This window comes from Eupeodes corollae, chromosome 1 (assembly GCF_945859685.1).
Source record: "Eupeodes corollae chromosome 1, idEupCoro1.1, whole genome shotgun sequence".
NCBI lineage: Eukaryota > Metazoa > Arthropoda > Insecta > Diptera > Syrphidae > Eupeodes > Eupeodes corollae.
The window spans coordinates 187,710,895-187,735,685 of NC_079147.1; the positions used below are offsets into that span (position 1 = coordinate 187,710,895).

A 24,791-nucleotide genomic window follows, 5' to 3' on the forward strand; every position below is an offset into this window, starting at 1 on the left:
TGAGCCAAATTTATGTCCAGCTAAACATAGTTTCAAATTTGTGTGCACAACTAAATTTTTTGGCACAACTGTACATGATATCGAGAATCGAATATCAATATTTACCAACTTTGTGTAATATTTTTTTGTAGATTCTTATGTTTATGACATAAAAAACGGCTGTATTTTTATTAAAACTGTCAAATTGATTTTTTCTCAAAATTTTACCAGATTTCAAAAATTGTATTACATGTTGCAGAAAATTATTCTGAACGTAATATCATTTTTTGTTTTTAAATAACTGTTTTCACATTAATAATCATAATGAATATGTCCGCTGTTTTCGGATATAACCTCTATAAGACGATTTGCAATAGAAACATTCATAGGTTTTGTAAAAATCATAGAAAATTTGTGCCCAATTTAAAAAGCTTTGGTTAAGGTGTCCCTGTCTTTAAATTGACTGCCACCTTAAGCTTTACGAGATAGCCATGACCAAACGTCTTCAATTAAATTAAAGTCCGGCGAATATGGTGGCCATGGCAAAAGTTCCACGTCTTCTGATTGAATTCGACTTCAAAAAACCCTGCAAATGTCGATTAGGGCATTGTTGCAAAATCCAAAGCAGAGATTTAAAAATGTTTTCTATTTTTATTTTAAAAATGACCGTTTCAGCAAACATTTATAGTTTTTCCCGTCATTGATATTCGTAGTTGTGGACAAAAATTCCAAGTCGATTATCTCTAGTAGGTTATAACTCCTACACCATTACACCTGATGTACAGCTATGATGTATTTCCAAAATAAATTATCCTTTCTCAGTTCATGGAAATACTAATTTTAACCAACTGTTGTATCTGCTATTTTACACCCTGAGAGTCCTTCATCTTTGAAAGCATCTATTTTTGTAGCTGTCAAAGTCCTTGCGGAACAGTTGTTCTTACCACATTTTAGAATATCCTACTCTACTAGGTTTTTAAAATAAAGCACTTGTAAACTCCTACACGGGAAATATTACCAATAGCCTAATTCAAGAAAAGCACCAATTTTATATAATTTTTAGTAGTTGATTATTTGAGTAGTTCCTAATTTTTACTTTAATTCGTAGTTCTTCATTGGTAGTAAACAGGTACAAAACTTCCAATAGCTATAGAAAGTGGGAATAGATTCCAAAATTTGTGTCCTCATATTAATATATATGTTACCGGAAATGTATGAAACCTAGGAATTATATACAATTCCTAGGATATGTATGCAGTGGCTAGTTCATTAAGGAAATGTATAAAAAGATTTATAAAACACATATTTTCTAGGAGATGTATATATTTCCTAGGAATTGTATACAACTGCTTAACAACGGTAGCAGTGATTTGCCAGAGAACTATAGAGGAATTGCTGTGCTTAACTCATTAAGAAAAGTGTTTACACAAATACTCTATACTAGACTTATGACCTGGGTAGAAGATAATAACATAATTAGTTGCTTCCAAGCTGGTTTTCGAGCCAACCTTTCAGCTATCGATCAAATTTTTGTACTCAGCACCACTGCTACTTCATTGATAAAAAACAGAATTTATATGCCTTTTTCGTTGATTTAAAAGCGGCTTTTGACACTATTAATAGGAGGTCCTTACTCTATAAGCTCTCAGCACTTGGCCTATCTACTAAATTTATCAGAGTCTACGAAAAAATTCTCGAAAACACGATAGCATCTGTTCAGAATGGTGGAAAAGTATCTAGAGATTTTAGCTGTGAAGCAGGTGTCCCTCAAGGATGTGTTCTAAGCCCTCTCATGTTTGCACTGTATATGAACGATGTCGAAAACAGTATACCTGGGGGAGTTCAGTTCGGGGATATTACACTTAAAGTCTTGTTTTATGCTGACGATCTAGTGATCTTATCAGACAGTCCGCTTACTCTACAGCTCCAGATAAACAAGCTGAAACAGTTTTGTGATCTATGGGATCTTAGAATTAATACCACCAAATCCAAAATAATGGTTTTCAGATCTCGAAATAGATCAACTGGCTATGGGCGGAATTGGACTTTAGATGGTGAGATAATTGAGGTCGTAAATGAATTTAAGTATCTTGGGTATACAATGACATATAATCTTAAAATTCAAACCTTTATAAAAGAAAAAACAACCGCTGCAAAAATTGCAATAAATACAATGTGGTCCCAGTTCTTCGCAAATAAACTCGTAGATCCAATCTCAAAATTCAAAGTCTTCAATGACACCGTGAATACTTATTTTTGCTATGGTAATGAAGTATATGGTTTCGAACAGTTGGAGGAAATGGAAAATATACAGAGGTATTTTTTCAAGCGAATTTTTAGGTTACCTATTAACACTCCTTATTATGCTATCCGCCTAGAGTCAGGCTTACCTCAAATTTTCTTGAAAAACTTAAAAGCTAACGCCGATTTTATGATCAGAGTTATGAAGCGATCTGACCATAACTTGCAAAAAAGACTCCTTAAAATTTGTTTTAGTTGTGGATATAGTCCGGTCAAAAATTGGTATGATCTTGCTGTAGCACATAACCTTTCAATATCATTCCCAGTGGACAATGTGGAAGCATTAAAAATGCACTATATGAATGTATCTCTGTTATAGATGACTCGATGTATAGGCTTTGTGTTGCGAGAGGGGCTGCATCAACATCCAGGAATATACACAGACAACTTAATCTGAAGCTTGGTGAAAGAAACTATTTTAGAGAAGAGTTTACAGTTTCTGAAATGAGCTTGATCTTCAAGATAAGAACGGAAATGCTCGATTTGAATTAAAGACCACATAGAACAGACTTAAACCCTGTGTGCTCCCTTTGCAATCTTAGTCAAAACGAAGATGTCTTGCATTTTTTAGCACTTTGTCCAATATTACAGGAAATCCGAAAATAATAATTTAAAAAAAAAAACTGTTTTCTTTAATATTTATATTTATATTTAGATTTTCTTTTTTTAACTATGAAACTTATTTTGTGAAATATTCTCTCTTTTTACTCAAATTGTACTTTTTTTTTTGGTTGTTTTACTCAAATTGTACTTTTTTTTTTGGTTGTTTATTTAATTAGTTTTTTTTTCCGGCAGACGGCTTATAAAGCCATGCTTTGTATATCTTTTATTATGAAATATTGTACTTATAAGAAAATTGAAAAAATAAAGAACTTATCTATCTATCTATCTATCTATCTTAACAACGGTAGGTAATGTACCTATATCAAAAATCTGTAAAAATAAAATATACCAAATAAAAATGAATTAAAATGTTTTCTTAATTTTGTATAATTTTATTTAAATGAAAGAACTTATTTATTTTTACAGGATAAGCTGGAGAGGCACTTAGAATTACATAACTACATTCTTGTAAAGGCATTTTTTGAATCCTTGTCCAGTCCCAGTCGATTGCATATTCGCAATTGGCGTATGGAAATTTCGGTATTAGGTACTTCTTTGGTATTCAGGATACCTCTTGGGTAGTGGGTACACTGAATTCAGATCTAAAATACAATTGTTTTATGATTCCATTCTTTGTTCCAATCTGATAGAGCTTGTTATCTGTTTTATTTAAGATTACACCTATAATTTTTCGGGCGTCACCAGGTCCTCGGTCGAGTTCTGGTACGGAAACCCTTACAGAATGAAAACAGAAGGAAACTTCTTGTCCCTTGTTTTAAACATTTTTCATGCCTGTTGTTGTTGCAGGTTTTGCTTAACAGAATGACGATTTTTTTGAACTACTACATTTTTGGAACACAATAGAAAAAACAGGTTTAACCCCTGTACCTTCGTTGATTCTTTTGCTACATAAAATATGCACTGGCTGAATGTTCATTTGGTTTAGCCGTTGATGCCTTGGGATCTTCTTCATCATTATGTGGAAAGTTTTCAATGATTTTCTCTAAATCTTCTTCAGTTTCGATGTTTTGTGTGAAATCATTTGGTACCTGTAGACATACCTTAGGCCAATATGTTTTTAAATTTTCGATTACTTTGTTGGAAACCTCTGGAAAAATATGTCTAATAGTGTATACGCCAACTCTTTAGGTCGATAAGGTCCATACATAAATACATTTCCGTTAACATATATACAGATATGGACATTACAATAGAAACACCAAACAGTATTTTAAAAATTCAATTTTTTATTGGCTTCAATTTTTTTTTATTTATTATTATTATTGTTATCTTTATTTTTTCTTCACAAAAATACAGGCTCACTTACATTCTAAAGATTTACAAGCATTGCTATTAAGCCGTCTGCCGGTTATATCTAAATTTTAAACATCAAGAGAGAAGTTATTTTTTAGCTGTTATATAATAAAAATTAACAATTTACAAAATATTTTATGATTACGATTATGATTAAGTATGCCAGATTGAACGATTTAATTGATTTGAAAATAACAAATGGTACAGGCTTTTAGTTTAGCGACAAAAAAAAACTACTAACATATATCTTAAAATAAATATTAGGTTGGTATAGTTAAGCTTATTGGTAAATTTTTAGGTTTAATCATTGATATTTAGATACATAAAAAAGTAACGAGCAGTAAAAGACTTTCAATATCAACAGTGAAACGGGCTTTTAGTTAAGCTAAAACAAAATTATATTAGTCTGAACATTACATTAGAAGTCCACGAATGAATTTCTATACGCAACAGCTTCAGAGAAAAAAACGAATAAGAAGTTTCCAACCACCCTCGGCATTCAGCTCTTATTGAAATATAAACGCCAGATCTCTTGTAAGATCGGACATAACGCTAGGAAGTGGAAAACATTTTCAATTTGATTGAGGTTACATAATGTACAGTTAGGATTTATAACATTTCTATAGTTAAGCTCAAGCATCTCCGTGCGAACCTTAACTATCAGACTTATCTCAACAAAAGTGAACTCTGTTCGAAAATAATTTGCTTCCCCAAAGAGAAATTAAGAATGATCTAAATTCGGACTCCCTTGCCCGATTGAGAAATATCTGAAAAATGTTGTCATCTATAACAGAAATACAATCGTAAAGTTCATTCCTCCACGAATTTAGATTATCCAAACAAAACGTCAAAGGAAAGTTATGTTCTGGGGCCAACTCACTCCAATCTTTAAAAAGTGTGTATCTGTAGCGTAACGCTGTTAGGAGAATGCTTTTCTAGAAATTGTTGTAAGATCTTTGCATGACTTTGATTATATAGTCTGCATTCGTTTTTAGATTCTTTAAAAAAGTCTAAAGATTCGCTTGAAGTAATATCTTTGGATAGGTTCTATTTCGTCTAATTGCATGTAGCCATAAACTTCATTTCCATAGCAAAGGCAGCTTTTAACGGTTGAACCAAACACTTTAAATCTCGAAGCCGAGATTATTGAAAAAAATTTGACCACATACAGTAAATAGCTGCTTTTTCTGCAGTCAATTTATCTCTTTTATGACTTCGAAAGTTCAGATTGTGTGTTATTGTGAAACCTAGATGTTTCAAGTCCTTCAAAACTTCTATATTTAAACCGCTCAAGTTCCAAGTTAAAATAACAAGGTCATCCGCATAAAGGAGCACCTTGATAACTAGATTACCAAAAACAACACCATCTGGTATATTATCTTCAATGTCATTTATAAAGAGCGAGAAAACCAAGGGACTCAAAATGCAACCCTGTGGGACACCTGTTTCTGACCTAAATTGTTTCTACGTGTTCGTGCCATTTTTAACCACAGCAGTCGTGTTTGAGAGAAGTTGCTCATAAATTTTTATAAATTTTGTTGATAAACCGATACATGAAAGTTTAAATAATAATGAGCTTCGGTTGATGGTATCGAAGGCTGCTTTAAAATCAACGAAAAATGCATAAAGATTTGTTTTCTTCTCTATAAAGCGTCTAGCAACACTAGTGAGAGTAAAGATTTGGTCCACTGTGGAGAGATTAGCACGAAACCCAGCTTGGAAAGAGCTTATTTTATTATTTCTTTCAGCCCAACTAGCAACTCTTAAGTAAAGAATTTGAGTGAATAGCTTCCGCAGTGAACTAAGGACAGAAATTCCCCTGTAGTTTTCAGGAAGGTTTGGATCACCCTTTTTAAAAATTGCAGAGATGGATGAAGACCGGAAATAAGATGGATGAAGACCAAGTTTGGTCTTCATTTTCTTATTTTTTTCTTTCAAACTTAAATTACAAATTATTTATGGTAAAATTATAACTTAAAATATTTTAAATTTAGAAATGTAAAAAAAGGAACAAATTGCGTGGACATTGAAATATATACAAAGATTTAAAAAATTAAATTAAATGCAAAGCTATTCTGGTTTTAAAAATTATTTTAATATCTGGTAGCCTGGCCTTTGCTTTAATTACAGTGTTATATCTGTTTGACATTGAGTCAATAATCGGCGGCATCTGTCAATTGAAATATTATACACCTCCAGTTGAACCATAATCTACAGTTGGGCTTTATTTTTTGTTAAATGTTTTTCAACCTCGGCTTTTCAAATCTCCCCCAAAATGTTCTATGGTATTTAAGTCAGGCAATTGGGATGGCCACTCCAATACGTAGATTTTTTGGTCTGTAAAATACTTTTGCGTAGATTTGGAGGTGTGCTTAGGTTCGTTGTCCTGCTGTAGAACACATTATTGAGAGGCATGTTTTCGTCAGCATAAGGCAGCATCGTTTCCTTCATGATATTCACCTTCATATTTTTATCCATTTTACCCTAAATCAAATGTATTGGTCCACTGTCATACCAAGAAAATTAACCAAAAAGTATGATGCTGCCGCCATTATTCGTGACCGTGTTCTGGATGTATTTGGAATTTAGTTCTTTCAAAGGAAGTCTTCTAACGGTTTGTCTGCCATCACTTCCGAACAAATTTATCTTTGTTTCGTCCATCCACAAAACATTCCTCTACTTTTTGCCTCCTTTTGGCCCACACCAATCAAAATGATCGTGGGTGAATTTAAACCGCGTTGTTATATTTTTTCTTCTTGGAAAGGGTACCATTCTTGCGATCCTTCTGAGCAAGTTAGCTTCCACAAGTCTTCCACAAACAGTTCTGGAAGCTGATGTATGTTGAGGTTGTTAAGCTTGGTTTTCGTCTCTGTTTTTGGGATCTCAGCGGTCAAATTTTTTTTGCAATCAACTTGAGAGATCTGCTCATTAATCTGGCTATTTCCCTCAAAGATTTTCCCTCACTTTCTCTTCTAGGGAACAATGCACCCATGTTTTCCTTAGAAAACATTGTAATATTATTAAAATAATTTGAATTTAGTTCCTAAGGTGAACTTATTGTTTTATAAAAGTAAAAAACAAATATTAAAAACTGATGTTTTTGATACTAGTTAAATATTAAGATCCAATGTGTATTTTAATTTTTATATATTTCCATCAAAAACACCGTCTTACCTAAGAAACGGTTCATCTTCAAACAATTACCAAGCAAACAAAAATAAAACCCATGTTATTTCCCATAAGAAAGGCTAACTTTTTTTTTGATAACGGTTAAAACTACTTCTAATGCATGTTGTTGTTTTAATTTGGTTTTACTCTTAGCAACCGTCTTGTGTCTATTTTAATGTCCATGTCTGTATATTTTTTGGGCTAATTTTTTGAACTGCTTTAGTCAAAAAACCACCTACTAAGTTTTTTGGAAAGTCCTCCATGCAGCTTTTTGTTTTATTAGCTGTATAACAAAATTTATTTGAAATTTGCTGTTTTTTTGACATAGGAGTGACAAAAAAAAACAAGTACACTACACACGTACACACAAACATCTCCCAAAATATCTTTGATTTAGATTCTAAGAACCTTGAAACGTCAAGAAATGTCCAACTTTCAAATCGACAAATTAGACCGATTACAATAACTTCATATGGAAAGTTAAGAAAGCATGATCCAAATGGAAAAGGATTATAATATTTCTGTCATTTCAAAGGTGGTAAAATTGGTTCAAACTCTGAAGCTTACAGTTTAAAAGCTAAAGTTTAAACTTCAATTAAATTTATCTGAAAAGAAATTCTTAATATAGATTTTTTTATTTAATACAAAAATCTATGACCACTGATGATAAATTTATTTATATATATTTTATGTAATACAAAGACAATTTTTAATTCCTAATTAACATTTAAAAAGAACTAATTATTTATTATATAAAGTAGGTAATATAAGATTTAAAAATTAAAATAGCAAATGAAAACAAAACAACATTTTTTATAATTTATATAAAACAAAACAATATGGAAAAGGAATAATACAAGAAAAATATTTAGTTCTATTTTTATCTTATTCTTATTTTTAGTTAAGTCTCGCACCTTTCATTTATTAATCTCATTTTGCTGTCCGTCTCTTTGTAATTGGTGTAGTTGGTGTTGGAGGTTTTGAAATCTTAAAAAAAATTTACAATTTTATGTTCGCAAAAAAAAACAACAAATAAATAAATTAAACAGATCTTACCGATCGAATTGGTTTGGGAGTTGTAGCATTTGGCGGTGGTGGATTATGAGGACCAGGCCCGTTTTCATCTCCAACCACTGTCACTGCCACTGGTCGTGGCTGAGTGGTAGATGGTGGTCTTTCAACACTTGCACTTCGAGTCGCTGATCCTGATCGCCGGAACATGCCCGACAAACGACCTCGAAGATCTTTTTTGCTAGATCTCATATCACTAGCAACGCTAATGTCAGAATCTGATCCTTGGACCTAAAGTAAAAGCATTAAGACACACTTTGTGAAAAATCAAATTTGTTTATACCGATATTTCACTTTCTGAATTCCTACTCGACTTAGTTAGACTTCTTAGTTTTCCCATAAGACTCTTCTTTTTCTTTCGTGGTCCTCTTGGGATGTCACTCTGTGTCGAGCCACCTGACAGACGAGAGTCCAATCTTGAATCCATACTAGAATCACGCACCATTCCACCCATTTCTGAGTCCATTGATTGAATCGACGATACGCTTCCATCGTCTTGACGCCATATTGCCTAAGAAGAAAAGCAAACAACAAATTTTTAAAGTGTCTTGAAAATATTGCAGCATGAATTCCTGCCTGATCTTGCTGTATGGAATGATCCAATGACAAACTCTTTCTGTACAAACTTCCATTAGTTGAACGTGACAGTTTTGTACTACCCGATCGACTTGGCGTCGATTGGCCACTATTTCCTCCGGCGGCATCATTTTCTTGTGATGCTGCTCTTCTTAAATTACTCCTCCTTAACCTACTACGTTCGTTTTCTTCCTCTCCAATACGTTGGAATTTCCTTAGTTCTTCTGATGCTTCAGCCAGTCGAGCTAAAACACTCGATATTTGGCTACTCGATAATGTTGGTGATGGACTTCTACTTCTTTGACGTGATGCAACGTCGGGTTTAAGTCTATTTCCGGTCGAAGACGAGGACGAAGAATTTGATGCCAGCTTTAGATCCGGAGCGATTTTCACCAATTCGTCCACAGTTTGTAGCAGAGCTCCTACCTTGCGCTCACCACCATCGTGTTCCATTCGTCGTTTTATCAATTCCTTCTCATATCGTTCCCTTTCACGTCGAAGTTTCTCATTCGAAGTTCGAAGTTTGGCATGAACATCACGCAACTCAAGGAGATCGCATTGCAATTCGGCAATTTTCTTCCTTCCCTCTTCTAGTTCTTCTTCAGTGCTTCGTCTGAGTTGATCGGATCGACGTTTCGATTCTAGACGTTCTTTATCACGTTCTCTTTCGACCTCGAAGAGTGTTTGGCGCAAGTCACGGGCTAATGTTGAAGTCTCTTGAAGAAGACGTTGTTGATCTTCACGTTCTTTTTGCCATGATAGCTCAAGTTTGGTCTTCATTCCGGGGATTTTAGTACGACCTGAACCTATCACTCGTTCTTCTTCGAATTCATTGAGCTTTGATCGCATTTCGGAGATTTTTATCTCGTTTGCACTGCGTTCTGAGACAAGTTCCGTTTTAAATTTGCTCACATCCAAACGTGCTTCGCATAGCTGATCTTCAAGGCAACCGATCTAAATGAAAGAAAATAGTTATAATATATAAATATACTATTCTGAGATGTTTACCTGTTGCTCGAGGTAAGCAATTTTGCTCTTGTCGTCGTCATCACTGCTATGCATAGATCCTCGGCTTTGACGTCCAGTATTGGCCTTAAGATCACCTATCTTCTTTTGAGCTGACTCTAAAAGCTGCTTGAATGTATCACGATCTTTTTTAAATCTTTCACATTGTCTCTAAAAAATAAAAAAAAAGTAGACTTATTTGATGAGAAGAATAAAACAAGTGGGATTTCTATGTACCTGCATTGAAGTTAGCTCAGCACTCAAGTTCTTCACTTGTTGCTCATAGCGTAGTCTGGTGGAAGCAACTTCGGACTTGGCACTTAATTCAGCATTTTCTAACCTGTAAACAAAAATGATTTACTCAGAATTAAGAACACAATTAAAACTATCTTCAAACCTGATCTTCATTGATTTAATCTCATTCTGAAGGCCAGCATTGTGTCCATTGATCGAAGACTGAGCCTGTTCGATTCGGCTAAAGTCGCTCAACTTTTGATTGAGATCATCATTATCCTTGCGAAGCTGGAATACAAGATCAATATTCATTTCATTTTCCCGACGCAAACGATCATATTCTCGCTCCTTTTCAGCGATTGTATTCTTCAGCATAGTCTTCTCATATTCGGCGGCACCAGCTTTGATATTCTTCGATTCTAGATCTTGTAGCTTTCTCTGAAGATCCTTGAGTCGCTTCGCAAGCTCTGACTTTTCAGTTCGAATTGATTCCATTTCACCAAGCCTTTGTTTTGTCGATGTTAATTCAGCTTGTAGATTTTCCTTCTCTGTAGAAAGTTGTGCTCTCATGAGTATTGTTTCTTCGGATAGTGTCTCCCAATGAGCATTTAAATCCGAGTAACGTTTTTGCTCTTGGGTTAGTTGAGTTTGGAGATCTTCTAATTGTTTTTTGAGTTCTTGAATTTGCTTTGATGAAGCCTGTTCTGCCTTCGAACTGGCAGACTTGGACTTCAGATCTTTGATTTCCTTCTCCAGTGAAGTCTTCGTTTTGTCAGCTGATTTCTTCAACGAAGTCAAATCATCATCGAGCTGTGATACCTTAGATTCCCATTTTTCTCTCTCCTTACGTTCTTTTTCGTAGTCTTTTTCAAGATTAGCAAACTTATCTTTGTCTTTCTTTGCCTGTGCTTCTAGGTTAGTTTTTGCTGCTTCAGTTAGTTTGATCTGTTAAATGAGATTGTTAGAAAAATGTATTTCTGTTTGAAATTCAGAAATGTTACCTGTGTATCCTGTTTCTTGACTTTATCCTCAAGATCCTTAATCTTTGAGTTTAATTTTTTGTTTTCTTCATCAGATTTCTTCATTTTTTGCTCCAAGTCTGAAATTTTCGATGATTGACTCGAAGATCCTTTCATTTTTTCTTCATATAAAAAAAAAATTAAGTTTGTATTTTTATTAATTTTGTACTGTACTTACTCAAATCATTTTCTGCAGATGTTAACTGCTCCTTAGCTGTCCTCAAATCTTTTTCGAGTGATGCCTTTTCCGTTTCTAGCTTCTGAACCTTATCTCCATTGCTATTCAGTACTATTGCTCTCATTTCTTTAATTTCGTCTTCTAATTCATCAACCCATTTCTTCAAATGATTCTTTGGTGTTAAGTCTGTGACTTTCCTTGGTGTTCGTTGTGGCAGCTTTTCTTCGGCTTCTTGAAGAATCAATTTTAATTTTGTACTCAATTCATCACGCTCTTTCTCCGCTACGCTTAATGATTCCTTTAAACTTATTAGCTCAGCACTAGACTTATCAGCCGCTCCATTCATTGAAGGTTTTCGTAGAGCCTGCAATTGCATTCTCTTATTGTCTTTGAGAAGTTTCTCATTTTCTGTCTCTAAAGTTGAAAGTTTTGAGCGAAGTATTGAAGCTTCTTGTTCGACCAAATCTAATTGTCTCTTAAGATCGATGTCTTGAGATTTACCACTTGATTTGGCAGAAATCTCAGCTTGAAGTCTTTCGATTTGGCGATCTTTTTCAATCAGAGACTTTCGCAGTGCGGATAATTCATCACTCAGAGCTTTAAGCTTTTTGTCCGAAGATGCAGAATTTGATGATCCGAATAAACTTGGAAGCTTTCGACTACTATCGCTGTTTTGTAACTTAGATTGAAGTTCTTTTACTTGTTTCTTTGTTTCTGTATTTTCCTTTTCAAGATCTTCGACTTTGAGACGCAGGATGGAGGCTTCCTGTTCGTTTAGTTCAAGTAGTATGCGAAGTTCAGCGGGATCATCTTCATCGGAAATACCTTCATCTCGATCGGATAAGGGTTCAGGAGTTAAACGATTTGGTGTTGGGCTCAGTTTTCGACCTTTAAGGGAAAAGGATGAATTTATTAAAACTAATTATATTCAAAAAGTATGGAAAAAAATCAAGTTACGAAATTTAATACATGCTTTAGATAAGTTTAAAGCTTTAAGGTAGAAAATATTTGGTGTAAGTAACTTGACAAGCATTTAGTAAGCACTTTTAATGACTAAAACCTGTTATGACTCTTAAACTGTCTCTAGTCAAGACAGTATTCAAATATAATTTTTTCATGACTTAGTTGGAGTGAGATATAATTGTATGATCTCTAAATATGTTGCTCCAAAAGCGACTAATGTAAGTTTCATTAAATAAATGACAGTGATTTGACAGTTTACTGCGAGTGCGAGAAGTCTCCAAAAAAAGCAATTCTGTCTGCTGTCAAAACGATTGTTTCCATTTTTCTACTGTCATTATTCAACTGACAGAACATCGAATATTATGTGAGTTGTCAATATAAGAATGAACTTATAAAAATTTTGTTCTAGAGTGAATTTTGAGGATTAATTAATATAATTCTGTTAGTTTTTTTTTATATGAGTGTAAGATCTTAAATAAGGGATCTTATGATTAGTAAAGAAAACAAATTATTAGTTATATTTGAAACTATGCAGCTGGAAAAAATGGCAAAAATATGGAACAAATGAAGTTTAAAGGCTCTTTTAAACCAACGGGAAACATTCGGCGATGACAATTAAACTTTTATCTGTCAAAACAGCAAAAGAAAGCTACCAATGGAGTTCGACAATAAAAAAGTTGTCAACAATGAAAGTTTCATGTTTGTTTAAGTGAGCCAGAACAGGAAGTAAATTTACTTTTTTGGTGTGTTTGTGTATAAATTTAATAAAACAAAAAGCCAAATTTTTAAGCCAAATAATTACAAAAGAAATAAAACAAACTCAAAAATGTAAAAAAACAACACAACTATGTATTTCGATTCGTACTTCTCGAACGAGATGCCATTTTTTTCAACTGCATCATCATGGATTCATTTTCATCTTCAAAACGTACAAGTTTTCTCCTTAAATTTTCAGCCTGCAAACAAAACACATAAGTAATACATTAATTATTATGAATTAGTCAATATGATACAAAAATCGTATCTTATTTTTATTTGACAGCATTTTCATATGTCAAAGATTCGTAGAACTGTCATTAATTGGTGTTTAGAAAATTTCTAGGCCAATCGAAAAGTTAGATTGCTGTCTTTCATTGCTTTGTATTTAAAAAATTGTATACTTGTGTTGCTCAAGAATATCCATCTTTGACAGTTGCTAACAGCGGCAAGTCAAATTACAAAACTGGCTTTCGCAATTCGAAGTTCGAAAACACAGGCTCAGCCTTAGTTGCAGGTTGTATTAGAATTACTAACATTTAATCTACGTAAACACAACCAACTAAAATATAAAATTGAACTAAGTCAGTGATGTAACCAGTACCTGAACCACCAACAAACCAAGCCCTTGACATCACCGATGGAAACAATAATCCATTATTAGCTGAAGATGAAAATAATGGAAAGCCCCCCCAAGGACTGCTTTCCCGTGAGACGTTTGCATTTTTACATAAAGAACTTTCATCGATATTATCTTCAGTCTGAGATTCTGTTGATATTTTAGTAACAGCTTGTTCTTCTAATGACTCAGTTTTATTAAATTCGATCAAAACGGCATCTTCAGTTTGAGTTTCAACTGACATTTTAACAATAATTTCATCTGACGTTTGTGATGCAATAGATTCAAGCATAACAATATCGGTTTGAAGATCTCGTGACATAGTTGTCATTTCTATGAAATTCAGTTCAGTTTGAGTTTCAACTGACATTTTAACAATAATTTCATCTGACGTTTGTGATGCAATTGATTCGAACACAACAATATCGGTTTGAAGATCTCGTGACATAGTTGTCATTTCTAAGAAACTTTCATCGATTTTAGTTTCTTTATCCTCCATAATCATCGGAATAAGCTCAGCTTGTATTCCTTCGTCGATTAATACGATGATGTCAGTTGACGTTTCTGAATCAACCATTTCAATGTTTGATTGTGCGGTTATTTCTGAAAATCCCGATTCGCACGATTCATTGCGAGTTTGTGTGCTCCTTGGGAAATATAAAATCTCAAGTTCATCAGTTTGTGTTCCTTGATTAAAACGGCCAAGAACACCACGTCTCTGGCGAAGTCTTTCGTTCTGTATTCTCAAAATCAAATAAGCTTATCTTTAACATAAAACTTTCGAAAAAAAACTCACCTCTTGTTCGGAGAACTTCAATTGATCCTTCAAATCTGATTCTCGTTCGATGGAGTCTTGTAAATCTCTCATAAGCTGCTGAGGATCTTCATGTGAACCACCTCGAGTTAATGATTCTCGTGTAAACTTTCCGTCAGCTGAAGTTGACTTACCTATGACCCCCAACATTGGTGGCTTCTTTTTCCCAGGATTACGAAGCTCATCCGCTTCGGTCTTGAAATATATTAATGAACACAAAATTGTAACAAAAGATCTCTTCATATGTATATACTTACTTGTAACTTTCTGGCCAACTCATTGGAAAACCTCAATTCTTCTTCAAGCTTCTTAATTTTGTTAGCCATGTCTTCATTACAGCTAGCCTGTTTTTCCTGTTCTAAACTGTCAATTTTACGTTCACATTTTTTCAGCTTAAAACTTAGAATCCTACAATTCTTTGTAGTTGATTCAAGCTGTTTCTGCAAAGTTGTATTGACCTCAGCCTGTGTATCCCGAAAGCTATCATGCATCTCTTCCATTTCAGCTTCTAGACCTCGCAATTCTCGTTTGACTTCTGTATTCTCTTCCATAAGTTCCTCACAAAGTTGTTCGGCAGCTTGGAGTTTTCGTTTCATCTCATATTCAACACTTTTCGGTCCGTTTTCGATTTCTTTTAATCGAGTGTTGAGGGATCTCTTTTCATCTGTGACCCTTTCAAGTTGTGCTTTTAGTTCATTGACTCTCTGTTGCAAGCTGAGAGCCTCCGAAGCAGCAGTTCTGTTCGGGCCAGTGTCTATAGAAGCTAATCGTCTCAACAAAATATCACTTTTATCCCTTTCAGCTCGTTCAGCTCGAGCACGCATTGCATCAAGCTCGGCTCGCAGTGATTTCAGCTCATCTTGAAGCTCCTGGTTGTGGCTTCCAATGATAGTTGTATCAGTGGTTTCTGTTGTGAGAGAAGCATTATCATTATATCTATCCGAGACAGCCTTTTGGTTGTCTTTTATTTTTAACATAAATTCAACATCTTTTGTGGCTCGTTGCTTGTCAGATTCTTTTTTCGAAGATACGCTGCTGCTTGATGACCTGGAAGATAAACTTGATGTTGAACTACTATTTGATGTCCCCGATGATGTTGATAATTTAGAAGTTGTTGTTGAAGAACTTGTCGATGTTGTTGAAGATGGTTTGGGTGATGTTGGTGATGATGAAGTGGTTGAAGTTGTAGATTTCTTCGGAGCACTTTGAAGTTTTTTAGATGAATCTGTTGTAGAGGAACTAGACTGTCTACGTTCTGGTCGATCTGGAGGAGTGCTATTCTCTATCGAGTTATGGTTGCTTGTAGTTCTGAAAATTTGAAAAGGATCTCAAGATTGGTATCGCAAAAATCATTTTAGTTGGCCATACACAGAGACAAAAGCAAAAAGTTTAATTTTGTTTAGCGGAACATTGGCTTCCAGTAGCTAGGAGTCTTGTGCTCGTTCAGTTATGGCCAACTTTACCATTTCTACTGAAAACAACAAATTTGTTCCCTTTTACTTGATAAAAACAAAATGAGTTTAGCAACTTTGAAAAATGTTTGAAACGAAAACCACTTTGACAGTTTTGTTTCTTCGTATAAATGGTACGAGTGACGTTTAAAAAAAATGTCAAAATAAAGTCAACTCATTCTCATTTTTACGAGTTTAAGGGAACTAAGTATGGAAGAAATAATCTTACTCTTCCTTCTTTGCAACTGCACGTTCACGGCTTGATTCACGAGCATTTAAGCTCTTTTGTTTTTTAAGAAGATTCATTTTACGCATTCGCTCAGCGAGGCTGTCGTTGTACTGAATGACTAAATCGTCTGGAATATCCTTTGAAGTGGATGATGATGACGGTGATGATGATAACGATGTTGATGATGGCCGCTTAACTGTAACTGTTTCTTCCAACTGTCAAAATTAAAAAAAAAAACCGTAAGTAATGATTTACACTATAAGATTTCATTTTGTAGTACAGTTCTGTAAATGATTAAAGTTTTAATGTTCCTAACAATTTATCGTGCGTAGAAGGTATCCTCATGGGATGTAAAAATTATATGGAGATTGAATTTCAGGTTTTAGGGAATATATTATTCTTTCCACTGAATTGCAAATATTGATGTTTTTTTGGAAAAGCCATCTGTAGTAGAGTGGAATTTTATGTGAGCAACAGATATAACATCTACAAGGAATCACTGCAGATTAACATTAAAAAGAAATCCTTCAACGAGAAGAGATTTGACTTTTATTCCAATTCTAATGACTTTATATCTGCCGTGGAAAGTGAGTACCAACTACCAGATGCAAATACAGTCAAACAGATATCAAAACTATTTTATTACAACCTTGATAGAAAATGGATAGCAGCCAAAGAACGTGAAATAACTTCAAAAAGAATGCAAATTGGCTTTCCTTATCGCTGCATATCAATACCGGAACAACAGAAGAAGCGGGTGATCTCCCAACTACACCAAGAGGAAAACCAAGAAACTAATCAAAGCTACAAAGGAGATATGTACAGAACATCTCTATGAAGCTTTGAGTATAAGGTACAAAAAGGACCATGAACAGGGGAAGAGTGATATAATTCAGGCAATATCTTCTGCAAGTCCACTTCGTGTCAAAAGAATCAACGAAAGCATTCACACTCCCCAACACAATTCCATAAAATACACCAGTGAAAACGCATTAGCTTTGTTTATAGATTTGGGACTTTTAAAAGAAAAATATAAAATCCTGAGAACTTCGTTAAGACATCACAATGTAGATGTCTTGCCATCCTACAAAATGATTACAGTTGCGAAAAAAGAAGCAGTTCTCGAAAACTGCGAAGTCACGGAAATATTAACTAGAGTGAAACTTCAAAACATGATGGATCATACAGCAATGCGGCTAATAGAAAGCAAAACGGAGGATCAAATAGTTGCACTTTCAAGAAATCTAACGTTACAGAGTAAATAGGGCTGAGATGGATCATCTGGACAAAGTACAGCAAAAAATAAATACAACAGATAGTAAAACTGACGCACACATGTTAATGGCATTAGTTGTCCGACTTCGACTCAATAGTACATATGGTGAACATTGGAGGAACCCTCGCCCATCATCAGTTCATTTCTGTTGGCTCATTATGTTCCAATATGTTAAAGAGACAGTGATTAGGAAACACTAATGACGTAAACACTGCAAAAAGATTTTTTGAACAGTCAGATGCCACCACTCGAATAACTATCATCAATGGAGAAGTTATAATGAGGCTCAAAGTAGTATTGAACGTTTTGAATTGCAGAGAAGTAGTGAATGCAGTTAAATTTGGGCAGTACACTAAGAAAACGGCAGAGCTTTTAAAACAAAAGTATCCTGAAAAACTAATCACACCTACTCTACACAAAATATTGGATCATTGTCAAAATATCATTGAATATCAATCACTACCACTTGGAGAACTGTCAGAAGAAGCCCAGGAATGCAAAAATAAAGATTAGAAGAAATATCGATATCAAAATACGTGTAAAGTTTCAAGGATTCGGCAGAATGAGGACCTATTCAACATGCTACCAACCTCTTTGGATCCACTTATTTCTTTCTTGTGGCAGGTGAGAAGCAAAAAAGGTCTGAAAGAATGATACTCTCCAGAAATGATGACTTTATTAAACATTTCCGCGGACTTAGATGATAGTTTTCAAGAAATGTATAGTGTTTATTTATATTGATTTGTTTTGTCTTTATTTCTTTTTACACTGTTTGACTTTTGATATATCACCAAAATACATTATGTATTCTTGAAAATAAAAAAAAATGCCTTAAAATTAAAAAAAAAAAATTCACTCGAATTGGTCCTTTTTCTTTTTGCTCTATTGTTTGAATTCACTTAGATTACTTAAAAAATTGATTTTTACGATTGCATTTTAAAATACCGATATGTTTATCGCCTTTGTTAAAACTTCTTATTTTAACACACAATTTTGAAACACCCTGTAAACGGTTTTTTTTTTTGAAAAATACAATTTTTATAGCCTCGAAAATTTCCTTCAAGATACGATTGGTATAGGAAATATGATTTTTGAAACTAAAAAAGTCAAATCGGGCCACTGTGCGTCGTCTTAACCTGTCCATTGATGCGCTTGAAATGTGTTGGATGTGTTCGTTGAGTAGTGTTAAATGTAAAAAAATATGACATCATTTAAAAACTCAAGATGAACTCTGATATTTTGACAGAATTTCTTTTCATTTCAACTAATGCTTGCTTATTTAATGACTGCTAGAAGCCAATTTCACTCTTATGTCATCTATTCCTTACCGCTCCTATTCCTTCTGGTAGGTTCAGTGGAACTATGGAGAATCTTTTGAACTTTATTTTTGTATTTTATTTATTTCTTTAAACTTTAATAAAAATATGTGTATTTAGTTTCTTTGGCAAAAGCAGTTTTTTTAGCAACAGATGGCGTTTGAAAATTAATTATAATTTCTATGGGACAAACCTTCAAGTGTTATTTTGTATCTTGGCAAGTCTTGAGGCTGGTATAGCATTCTACATTCCTGTACTGCGGCTAAAGAAAAAATCTTAAAAATACTTAACAATATAGGGTTAACTAATCAGCATTTCCAGAAGTACGGGTATAACGGATGAATTTTTTGGGGGGAGGAAAACAACTTGCTATTTGATTAAAGCATTTTTGCTAAAATATCAATTAAACATGTCTCAGTAATAGAATGATCTATCATTTTTCAATTCCACCCATGAGACTCAAGTTGGTTATTGGGATATCAAACCAAATAAAAAAATATACTGTGGTTTAGGAATATTTTTTCCAATTTTTCTTGCATCTTAGCGATGCGTCGCGGTCGTTTTGAAAAACCTACCACAGCAGCATTTTTGGCGATGTCAATTATGTGATCACTCCACAAGAAGTAGATAGTTATGCATATAGCTGAAACTGAAAGCTGTTTAGTCTCCTCAATGCAAACACGACCTATGTATAGTGGTATTTGAGGCTACGATTTTGCGACTATAGACCGCATTGAGTTTTTGAAGCATCAAATGCTCTACGGTTTCAAATTCTCCATTTAACAATACTGTCAATATCAGAATTTAACGTGCTCATGAAACGCTGCCGTTGGGTAGTCCATATCCAAAGGACAAGAATGAGAATCTCAAAAAGAATAGGAAGAGCTGAGGGTACTGTCATTAGTGAAACAATTTAGTGGGTTAGAATTTTTTGGGCAGAATATCATTTATTAAAATAAGGAAAAGTGTCGGAGACAAAGCGGAGCCCTGGGACACACCAGCTTTCATTTTGTGGATATCACATTTGAATTGAATACTACTTAAACTGAACGGTCCGAACGGTTATTCATATCCCCTTTAAAATTGTCAATTTGTAGAGTTAAAACTAGTTCTAAAAAATTTTGAATTGTGTCTTTTAAATATTAATTTCAGGACTACTTGGCAATTTCTTATTGTTTATTGAAAACAAATGCTATGGACGCTTTTCTAGTTTGTTGAACTAATTATTAATTTTTGAAAAACTTACACCATATTTTTTCAAAAACAAAACAATTATAATATATCCATCATACCTGTTTTACCTACCTCTTTCAAATCCAAAGTTGTTGTATGCCTCCTCGGTGGTATTTGGACACTTAAAGAAACATCAACATTATTTTCCACTGGTCTTATAACCATGGCAGCGGATTTATTATTCTTTTCATCTAAATCCGGTGTTGAAGTCCATGATTGGGGGCGTTTCTTAAGCTCTATATTATATTGAACAACTTTTTTGATGAGAATTTTTTCATTTTAATTTTAAAATTTAATGATGTTAACCAAAGTAAGAGCGAGAGATAGATTGTGGGACACAATTCGACGCCAAACGAGCGAACGAACAGTAAAATAGTAGATAAACGAACAAAGCGTGCGAGCGAGAGCGTGCGTTAATGTAGTGTTGTTTTTATTTATTTATTATAAAATTAGTCATTTTTATTATCGATTAATATTTAAGTTATTATTAAGATTTGATTTTAATTTTTATATTTGATTGCGAAGTTGATGAGGGTTCACATTTGTTAGAATTAAAGAAAAAAAGTAGAAAAAGAACACAATTAACTTGAGTGAGTTTGTTTTTCTTATAAATTTTTTAATAATTTTGTATTAATATTAAATAAATACATAATAATAATTAATTTATTTTTAGTCAAAGAATCTGTGACTGTTCAGGTGATTTTAATGAAATTGTATCACATCCATTTTCTGATGTTTTTAAATCTGATAACATAGATTGATAATTAATTTTGGCACATATTAATTTTTAACATCACACAACAGTCAGTAATAATTTGCTTGACAAATTTCAACTTAATTAATTTTAAAATTAAGAATTTTTAATTAAATTTTGTAAAGACAACAACAACAAAAAAACGTACCAACATCATTGCCATTTGTTGACAAATTTTGTGTGGATGTCCAAGATCGTGAAGAAGGTCTGTAATTGAAAAAAAAGAGAAATAGAATTAACTAAAATCTTTGACAAAGAAAAAAACTATTGATTTTTTTGGCATTTGGCCGTAACACTAGTTTATTATTCTGACAGTTTACAATCCTTCCATTATGATAATTAAAAAGCAAAGTTGTCGAAAGTAAAGTTTTTTTAGTGACTGCAGTTAAGTCATTACTTAAACTTATTTTTAATGTTTTTGACTTCCAAAATAAGTATGACTTTTAATGTTAAGGTTGAATCATTTTGAAAAGACATGATTTGAAGTCAATTTAAAAAGTCAATTGACTCAAAGTCAGTTTTTTTCATAATAAGCGCACAGTCAAGGGGATAATACTGCCCTTATTATGTAGACACAGTGTGAGGGTTGAAAGGAGTTGTCGGTGCACATTGGTTTTTAATTCCTGAATATACGAATATTACTGTGGCAAGGCATTCCACATTCCCGTAGTACGGCTAAAGAATGAATCTCTGTACTTGACATTACTACCGAAGTTGGGCTCGAGGGTACATTGAGGAGCATTCCCAGAAGCGCGAGTATTACGGCAACTGGCTATTTCTCTAGAGCATAAACCTTTAAAATAACGGTAAAAGAGGGTGAGACAAGAAACATTTCGACGATGTTCAAGCGACGTAATCAATGTAAATGGTCAACGTTCAATACTGTCCAAGAGGCTTAAGTAAGTTGCAGGAGCACCAGCCCAGATATGGGAGTTATGCTCAAGCTTTGGACGTATATAAGTCTTGTAAATAACAACCAGATCAGAGGAGGAGAAAAACTTCTTGCATCGCCTTAGAAAACCCAAACATCTTGTGGCATTTTTGGCGACATCGCGTATGTGATCGTTCCACAAAGGGTGGTTGGTGATACACATACCGAAAATATCGAGATGTTCAGTCTCCTCGATGCAAGTACCATCTATGGATAAGGGCTAGGGGGGTATATCTCGCTTTAACAATACAAGACAGCAATGGGTTTTCGAAGCATTAAATTCCACCCGGTTTTTTATTCCCCATTGTTCAATGCTGTGTAGATCGGAATTTAATGAGCTTATCATATTTTGTCGTTGCAGTTCCACATCGGAAGAAGAGGGATGTGAATCTAAAAACAAATATTTAAAGCTAATAGTACTATCGTCAGCGAAACAATGTATTGGATTAGAAGTTACAGACAGAAGATCATTAATAAAAATGAGAAAAAGTGTTGGAGATAGAACAGAGCCCTGGGGCACACCAGCATTTATTTTGTGGTTTTCAAGCTTGAATCCATCCAAGGTTATTATTAATCCAATGAAGGAGGGATTCATGAAAACCGAAAGGACGCATCTTCGATAAGAGAGCCTGATGCCAAACCTTATGAAATGCTTTTGAAATATCAAGTGCAATAATCTTAATTTCTCCAAAGCGATGCATGTAAAGATATGCTCCACTGTTCGGCGAGATCACCATGACCTATTGCTACGAAAGCCGTACTGTCGGTCATTAAAAAGCTTTTGATCTTCGAGATATTTCTTAAGCTGATAGTTAATATGCGTTTCTATGACCTTGAAAAGAAGGGACCTACGTCTAATCGGTCGATAATTAGAGGGTGAGGAAGATTCGATTTTTCGGGAATAGGCTGCACAAATGCAGTTTTCCATCCGCTCGGAACAAGACCTGAGGAGTAGGACAGTGGTTTTGTCAGCGTTGAACAATAGCGGGAATACCATCTGGATCACGGATCTATGTATGTTAAGATCATTTAGGACTCTCGCCGCAGTTCGAGTGCGAAAAAAGATTGGTCACTCACAACCTCGATGACAGGCAGAGTCATAACACTCACTGGTAGCGTTGAATTAGCGGAGAACTGCTTAGCAAAGAGATTAGCTTTCTCTAAAGAGCTAACAAATGGAGTGTAATTAACAGCGAGCCTAGGGAACGAGGAAGAGGAAGAATTCCTCATATTTTTGACAAATGACTAAACATTTTTACTGCCTTTGGGACAAGGCAGTATTTTTTGCCGTAATTTTGGTCATATAAAAATGTCGTCTGTCGAATATGGGCGTTGCAGACCTTCCTGGCTTGGCTGAATTTATTCCGGTTTTTCTTAGTTGGATAGACTTTAAAACAACGAAAACTTACCTTCTTGACCCCAAAAACCTCTTTACAGCTCGCATCGAACCATGCGTTCCTTAGGTCTGATGCTTTAAACCCTATTCGGGATAAAAGTTCTTATTCCCAAGAGAATCAAACTTGCTCTGGCGTCAACGTTACTATCAAGGAAGCATAGTGACCAGTTAAAGATCCTAAAATAATTATTGAGAAAGTCCCAGTTGGCTTTCTCGTATTTCCAAACGGTTCTCTTTGGAGCTCTTCCTTTACCTGGAGAGTTTTGACACGAGAAATTTGCTGATATGACACAATAGTCAGATGTGCTTAGAAGAGATAAAACACTAATAGTGTACTTACCAGGATCAGAGGTAAGAAACAAGTCAAGATTGTTTTCTGCTCAACCTACCACGTTTGATATTCGAGTGGGCTCGTTGATAAGCTGAGTAAGTTGGTTCAACTCAGCGAAGATCTCAGCACACACTCCTTCGGATTTTGTCTGGCCCGAAAGTTGAAGCCATGAAGAATTGTGTAAATTAAAATCGCCCGTAATAACGATTTCAGTGGATGAAACGGTTCTTTGAATGGAATCAGACAAAGCATCAAATTCACGAGAAGTTGAAACTCCGTCTAGATTGGGGCTTCGATAGTGAATGATTTGCTAATTTATGGAACATTTAAACCACATTAAATTGAAGAAAGAACTGGTGCAAAGACCATATTGTGATAAAAACTGATAAGCAACATCATTTCTAATGTATATTGCGAGACCATGGTGGGAAAAGAATAATTGCAACAAGTTATACCCTCGATTAAAAATTCAGTGGGATCGGAATCCTCGGAATTAGGTTGCAGCTTCTTTGGCTTCAAATAATCTTTAAAGTAATTTAAAAATCATACTCTATATAACAAGAACTGTGAGTGAATTTAACATCAATGAAACCGTAACTACAATATCGTTTTTTCCATACAACGGAAATAAATTGAGGTGAATAAGAAAGCATAATTTCTTTAAAATTTTCAACGTATTGTTCTACTTTTTTATTCTTTTGTCGAAAAACTTGAAACACAATAAAAGGTTTGGAAAAATATAGTTTTCCAGGCGAAAAATTACCAGAAAAAGCTTTACATTCCAAGATCTGACATCTTAGGACTTATTCGCTTCAATTTTTTGATTTACGCTTGAGACCAAGATTAACGTTTCCTTGAATATTTTGTATTTCATTGAAAACTTATGTTAATCAAACACACTGGGGCATATTCAAAGTCATTTTTTCAACCCGAGTCTATTTGAACTAGAGTCTAAATTTAAGATCTAGGTTAGCCACGTATGCTATTCATAAAGAATTTAGTAGCTCTGTTTAGTTAGAAACAGGCTTAAAGTATATTCTACTACAATTCTAGTACAACTTCACTTAATCCTATACAAAATGGCTTGTAGAGGGGAACAAAATAAAATGCTTTAGCTGGAGGGCCAAAATCTTTAATCCTTAATCCTTTAAATGATTCTGTTTGATGTTAGTTGAGAAATTGTATTTAAGTCGCGCTGGTGCTGTTAAAACTTGAAAGCACACAGATATTGGAAAACCTTTCATTGAATACCGATCGTCAATAGTTAGAAAGTC

At 34.2% G+C, this 24,791-nt stretch overlaps 2 protein-coding genes across 3 annotated transcripts in view; both read right to left on the minus strand.

Moving 5' to 3' along the window:
• LOC129938910 (uncharacterized) overlaps nucleotides 1-24,791 on the minus strand; it is a 406,682-nt gene that overhangs the window by 73,353 nt on the left and 308,538 nt on the right. The window lies entirely within an intron of this gene.
• The window catches only part of LOC129938725 (cingulin), a 55,816-nt gene continuing 39,042 nt past the window's right edge, over nucleotides 8,018-24,791 (minus strand). Inside the window, exons 3-17 of one of the 2 annotated variants that reach the window (XM_056046453.1) lie at nucleotides 21,008-21,066; nucleotides 20,178-20,341; nucleotides 16,281-16,495; nucleotides 14,858-15,908; nucleotides 14,583-14,795; nucleotides 13,277-13,367; nucleotides 11,449-12,336; nucleotides 11,253-11,392; nucleotides 10,415-11,196; nucleotides 10,255-10,357; nucleotides 10,021-10,188; nucleotides 9,013-9,966; nucleotides 8,720-8,947; nucleotides 8,422-8,667; nucleotides 8,018-8,352 (exon numbers count right to left, since the gene is read on the minus strand). In XM_056046453.1, the coding sequence (XP_055902428.1) occupies nucleotides 8,296-8,352; nucleotides 8,422-8,667; nucleotides 8,720-8,947; nucleotides 9,013-9,966; nucleotides 10,021-10,188; nucleotides 10,255-10,357; nucleotides 10,415-11,196; nucleotides 11,253-11,392; nucleotides 11,449-12,336; nucleotides 13,277-13,367; nucleotides 14,583-14,795; nucleotides 14,858-15,908; nucleotides 16,281-16,495; nucleotides 20,178-20,341; nucleotides 21,008-21,066 (5,359 nt within the window). In that variant the 3' untranslated portion in view covers nucleotides 8,018-8,295. Of the gene's footprint in view, nucleotides 8,353-8,421; nucleotides 8,668-8,719; nucleotides 8,948-9,012; nucleotides 9,967-10,020; nucleotides 10,189-10,254; nucleotides 10,358-10,414; nucleotides 11,197-11,252; nucleotides 11,393-11,448; nucleotides 12,337-13,276; nucleotides 13,368-14,582; nucleotides 14,796-14,857; nucleotides 15,909-16,280; nucleotides 16,496-20,177; nucleotides 20,360-21,007; nucleotides 21,067-24,791 lie in introns of both variants that reach the window. The other variant, XM_056046445.1, reaches the window with a different exon arrangement.